This window comes from Dipteris shenzhenensis, chromosome 5, assembly GCF_047967505.1.
Source record: "Dipteris shenzhenensis isolate YYH24624 ecotype China chromosome 5, Dip_SZ_1.0, whole genome shotgun sequence".
Lineage (NCBI taxonomy): Eukaryota > Viridiplantae > Streptophyta > Polypodiopsida > Gleicheniales > Dipteridaceae > Dipteris > Dipteris shenzhenensis.
In genome coordinates, this window is record NC_141600.1 from 2,508,813 (window position 1) to 2,514,812 (window position 6,000).

Sequence of the window (6,000 nt, forward strand, 5' to 3'; positions counted from 1 at the left end):
CGCACTGGGCTCATGGGCCAACCCCTGGTGTACCCGCTTTATGATGATAGCCAGTCAAGCTCACACACATAACGCAACTATGATCAACATGTAAGATAGTAATAGTGCAATGCTCAAGCAGCCTTGCAAATTTAAGCAAGTTGCAAACTTGAAACCACTAAATCTATATGGAATAGGGATGCAACCACTTGAGTTTGCCGATAAACAAGGAGATGAAAGTATTAGATTGAAATATATGGCACCAGTGTGCATTGCAGCTTATAGGTTGTAGCTATTTGACCGAGTGTTAGCTATCACGTGACAATGGAGTCAAGAAGAACTCCCGTTCTTTCTCATTTGGGAGTTGGAGTCATGAACAGTAAAGAAGGAGAGAGAAGTATTGAATCAAAACATGAGGCTCAAGTGTGCATTTTAGCTGCTGGTAGATTGCAGCTATTTGAGCAAAGAGCAAATATCACATTACACTGGAGGTAAGAAGAACTCCCTTTTTTTCCCATTTGGGGGCTTTGGAGCCCCTATCATCATTGGGGTAGTCAGTGACAAAGGTAGGATGACTTAGGATTATTAAAAAAGGCTGCATGTGGAAGAAGTTTCAAGTGTTAAGTTACCCAAGGAGATGAAATCTTTGATATACACAACACATATGGAAAACTTGAAAGTTGAAGTACAAGGAGGAAGAGTATACTTTATAGATCACAAGAGGAGAATTGAAGAGATTTGATCGTCCCCATGACTGAAGAAAGTTGATTTTTGATGTGTATTGTCGTTCAATAGCTCTGACGGAACCATTCATTGTAGAGCCAAGTTGAAGGGGGAGGAGTTAGGATTGAGCACTCTCAAGTGAGTGTGGACTTTGGAGCCTTAGGGAAGAGAGGCTCAAAGTAGAAGTTGGAACTTAGAGCCCCTCCCTTGAGGCTCTGAACCAAGAAGATTGAAAGTGGGTTGAGAGATGATTCCCTCACCTTCTTTATACCATAAAGTCCTACTTAAGTCGGGTACACACAGCCCCCACACTTGCCCATCCGCTAGTGGGATGGGCAGGTACAGTGTTCACAGAGAGGTTTTACTTTTGTAGATATAGAAGCCTTGAACTTTCCACTTTTGAGTTTTTTCATAGAACTTTTCAGGTTTTAACTCTAAAATATATTTAAAATATGAAAAATTTAAAAATTACAACGATAAATCTCTCCAAAATATATCTAAAATATGACAAAATTAAAAATTGCAAAAATAAATTTCTCTGTAATTTTGAAAACTTGAAGTTTAGTTTGCCAGTTTTTTGTGAGCAAAGATGGGTGTGCTTTACACACTGAGGGGACCGGTAGGAAGAATCCATGAATAGGTCTTAGATCTTTCTACAGGCTTGCTATAGCCTATTGGTTAACTCTTGTCTTTTGCTCATGGTGTCCATGGTTCTAGACTTGGGTGGGGGATGGACGACGGAGTTTGCTTGCTTAAGATCTTGTCCACCCTACTTTTGCATATCTAATGATATTTTGCAATGTTGTGTGTACCTAGCCTTAGATGTTACTACATTCTACTCCCTCATATTTACGTAACAATTGAAAAAGAAGCAACAACTAGATAAGCTTTTCATTCGACATTAAAAATAAGAAGTCAAAGCTATTCTTGAATGTCATTTGACAAATAAAATTCACAGTAATGTGTAAATGACAAAGAAAAGGCCAAATCCTTGTCAAGTTCCTCACACAAGGCCAAATCCTTGTCAAGTTCCTCACACTCTGCTGCCAAGGCTAAAGTCCGTAGGGAAATGCCTGAGGGAGGCATTTCCAGATTATGTTGTCGCTTGCCATTTGATTTTTTGGAAATGCCAACCTCAAGCGTCACGTATGCGTGGTGATACATGATAGGGATGCATAAATCATTGGAAAAAGAAGGGCTTCCATATGAGTGATAAATGCTCAAGAACAAAGTTAGAGCGGTTAGATCAAAAACCATTTAAAAACCCAGCAAAATCCATGAAGATCAGTTTGCCTCGATGGGACTACACTTGTTGCCGGGGAGTTCAAGGTATGCTTTTGCTTGCACATGTTTCTTGTCCAGTCGTAATGGCGACCTGCTAAGATGCGGATGGAGACTTCCCGCCCGATATCGCACGGTTGAGCTCGTCTTCCGTGAGACCGCGGACCTTGACACGATAGGATTGGGCTGCCCAAAGTAGCATGCAGAAACAGGTCTCCAAGAAGATTCAGACAAGATTAATGAGACAAGGAGAAGAATCACAATGCTTGTTGGGCATTGCAATGCTGTGCTACCACACAGGCATTCCAGAGCTGGGAAAGAAGATCAGTCGTGGGGAGGCGCTCTCGGTCCTTGTGATTTTGCAGCCAGGCTTCAATCGAGAGCATGGCCGAAGGGCAGCCAGTAGCCATGCAAGGCACACCTGTAGAACGTTTTGGGGTGCTTGGAAAGATGAATAGGAGTCGTATACGACCAACATACACTTAGTACACGATCGACGTTGGCTGTCGGGGGACCTATAGGCACGTGAAGACGCACAGAAAGGACTCCTGCTCGAGCAATTTGCCCAAACCTCTGAGCAGCAGCACAGGTTCGCAACTGGGTTCTCAAGAAATTTGCCATCGTTGCTTGGTTGAGCGACGGAATGTGTTGTTCTTTGTCGGAACCAATCCAGGTGGAGTGAGATAACCAGCTATGTTATCAACTATCGCTGCCCCAACTTCACCTTTCGCAGAGATGCATCCATCCTGGCAGCACAACTCTAAACCCTCACCCTCAGGATGCCAGCTCGCTATCCCCCCACCTTCACCTTCATGTTCACCGCCCTGTCCTGCGAACAGGGCGTGGAGCAATTGTCCTCCGGGACGCCAATTATCTGATCCTCGATCCGGTGGCCAGCATCAAAAGACTCATTTGGTGCAGAAACCTTCCGCTGGTCCTACAAGTTTCAATTATTTGCTACGGCTCGACAGACCTGTTCTTCTAGTTCATTATCGATTAGAGAGGGCTTACGGCAGGAGTACTCTCAGTTTTGGGACAACACAAAGACCAAAGTAAGCGAATCATATGCTGATTCAATATTGTGTACATCTGAAGCTGTGGAAATATAAGTGGAGTATTGATTGTTTAATCTCTGGTGACTTTTAACAGACGCCTCCACCTTTCAGGGATAGAAGTACGAAGGAGACTCACCAACCAGGTTGGGTTGAAGAGATGCTTGAGAAAAAGGACGCCAAGGATGGGGGAAGCCAGGGAACCAATGGGGCCAGAGCATTTGGCTGGCATGCAACCCAAGAAGAGGGCTGTCCAAACTCAGCACACCCTGGCTTTAGCGAGACCCTAGCACGGTCCAGCCTCATGTGCAAGGCCAGATTTAGGTCTGGGTTACAAGTGGATGCACAACTAGTGCAAGAGAGCAGGGGTTTGGAAGTGCTGAGTTTAGAGGAGATACTTGGTATTTTGGATGGGACGGCTGAGCTACATCCAGTTGAGAACTTTATCAGCATCTTGCAGAAGTGCAGAAGAAATAAAAATCTAGCCTATGCAAAGCGCGTGCATGCACACATTTACAATATTGGGCTGGAAGCTCAAAAAGCTGCTGGGAACTATATTGTGTCAATGTTCGTTGATTGTGGAAATGTGTCCAATGCTCAGCAGGTTTTTGATAGGTTGGTTCACCGGAATGAGCATTCATGGACTTCTCTCATATTGGGTTATATCCAATGTGGGCAAACGCAGTATGCTTTTAACCTGTACCAGATAATGCAAAAGGATAGTGTACGTCCTAGCAGCTACACGCTTATGGCCCTACTGAAAGCTTGTGCAAGGCTGAGAGATGTAGAAAGAGGACGTGAAATGCATGCTGAGATTTCACAAAAAGGCTTTGAAGAAGATGTCTTTGTTGGCAGCACGTTGGTTGACATGTATGCCAAGTGTGGCTCACTTTTAGAGGCACGGGAAGTCTTTGACAGGCTGGTAAATCGTAATATTGTGTCGTGGAATGCTCTTATTGCGGGATATGCTGAACATGGACCTGGTCAGGAAGCACTGAATTGTTTTGAACAGATGCAACAGGATGGCGCCTGTCCAGATATTGTCACGTTCATGTGTGTTTTAAAAGCTTGTGGCAGCATGGGAGCCTTAGACAAGGGCCGAGAGATACATCTTAAACTTGAACAAAAGGAATTCGGTAGAGATCTTGCTGTTGGCAACACTTTGTTGGACATGTATGCCAAATGTGGCTCGCTTTTGGAGGCACGGAAAGTCTTTGACAAGTTGCCAGCTCGTACTGCCGTGTCGTGGACAGCACTTATTGCAGGATATGCTGAACATGGACCTGGTCAGGAAGCACTAAATTGTTATGAACAGATGGAGCTTGAGGGCGTCACTCCAGATGCTGCCACATTTGCCTGCATCTTGAAAGCTTGTGGCAGCATGAGAGCCTTAGACAAGGGCCGGGAAATACATATGAAAATTGCACAGAAAGGATTTGGGAAAGAACTTGCTGTCTGCAACACTTTGGTTGACATGTACGCCAAATGTGGCTTAATTTCAGAAGCGTGGGAGATCTTTGACAAGCTTGCAGTTCGAGATGTGGTGTCGTGGACGGCATTAATTGAAGGATATGCTGAACATGGACTGGGTCACAAGGCACTGAAATGTTTTGAATTGATGCAGTTGGAGGGCATCTCTCCAAATGCTCTCACGTATGCTTCTGTGTTGAAAGCTTGTGGCAGCATAGGAGCCATAGCCAAGGGTCGAGAAATACACATGAAGATCACACGAAAGGGTTTTGAAAGAAACGTTTTTGTTGGGAACAATTTGGTGGACATGTATGTCAAATATGGCTCAATTGCAGAGGCACAGCAAGTCTTTGATAAGCTGCCAGTTCGAGGAGTAGTGTTATGGAGCGTAATGATCAAAGGGTATGGCATGAACCATGAGGGGAATATGGCTGTACAAATTTTTGAGGAAATGCAAGAACAGAATGTGAAGCCCGATGCTATCACATTAACATGTCTTCTTACTGCCTGCAACCATAGCAACCTGATATTCAAGGCTCAGCAGTATTTCGAGGTGATGAGAAGAGAACATGGCATTGCACCGACAAGAGAGCACCATACTTGCATGGTTGATCTATTCGCACAGTCAGGATATTTGTGTGAGGGGGAGGATTTGATAGAAACTATGTTGTATCCTCCATTTAAAGGAACATGGACAGCTTTACTGAACGCCTGCAAAACTTATGGGGAAGCAGATTTAGGATTGAGATGCTTTCACCAAATTGTCCAGATGAACCCAGAATTTGCCGCTTCATATGTGCTCCTTGCAAACCTGCATGCAAGTTCTGGCAAATGGGATGACACATACAGAATAGAGGAGCTGAGGAAGCACACAGAGTTGAAGAAAAGCCTGCAGGTGCTTTGACAGAGATGATTGAAAATTGCATGACTTTGTAGTGAGTGGCAGCTAAATTCTGGGACTTCCAGCAATGCTTGAGATGAGTTTATGGGGCAACCCGGTCAAACTATGAAAGCTGCATAATGCATGCAGAGAGATTCGCCAGAGCTTTTTAGGTTCCTAAAGATGGCACAAAAATGAATGATGCATCCGCCTTTAGAATTCAAAGATGCACACCGATGATTGGAAGACAGTCTAGCATTGTTCAAGACAACTGAATTGCTGCCTCAGGTCTCTTCAAGGTGGTTTTTTGTTCTTGAGAGATTGTGGTGTTCTGCTTAAACACAGTGCACTCTGGCAAACCCCTATGTTGAAAAGACTTACCAGTGCAACATGTGTGGAAAATGACTGCACAAGCATATGGATTGCGAGAATGGAGACAGAGGTATTAATCATTTACAACATGGTTGCATGGATTTTGAAAAGTGTGAAAAATCTCAATTACTTATTTAACATACTTTTTATCAATGGAATTTTAGAAATCATCTCTTTAATAAAGTAGTTTGAAAATGTGATACAAAAATCAAATGCGACCCACAAAACACAAAAAACAAAAAC

General features: G+C 43.7%; 1 protein-coding gene across 2 annotated transcripts; it reads left to right on the forward strand.

The window, feature by feature from the left end:
• The first annotated feature begins 2,011 nt into the window (after positions 1-2,011).
• LOC147901490 (pentatricopeptide repeat-containing protein DOT4, chloroplastic-like) lies at positions 2,012-5,736 on the forward strand. 2 transcript variants are annotated; one of them, XM_087374305.1, is made up of 2 exons: positions 2,012-3,035; positions 3,150-5,736. In XM_087374305.1, exons 1-2 carry the CDS (start codon positions 2,677-2,679, stop codon positions 5,407-5,409), a joined length of 2,619 nt encoding a protein of 872 aa, XP_087230431.1. In that variant the 5' UTR covers positions 2,012-2,676; the 3' UTR covers positions 5,410-5,736. The 2 variants fall into 2 exon arrangements, with proteins under 2 accessions (XP_087230431.1, XP_087230432.1); XM_087374306.1 differs by having other exon boundaries at positions 2,908-3,035; positions 3,133-5,736.
• Positions 5,737-6,000: the final 264 nt, after the last annotated feature.

Coding starts and splice junctions, on each gene's coding strand:
- LOC147901490 (XM_087374305.1), top strand. CDS start 2,677: ATGTTATCAACTATCGCTGCCCCAACTTCACCTTTCGCAGAGATGCAT. Junction 3,036..3,149: donor GGGACAACACAAAGACCAAA/GTAAGCGAATCA, acceptor TCCACCTTTCAG/GGATAGAAGTACGAAGGAGA.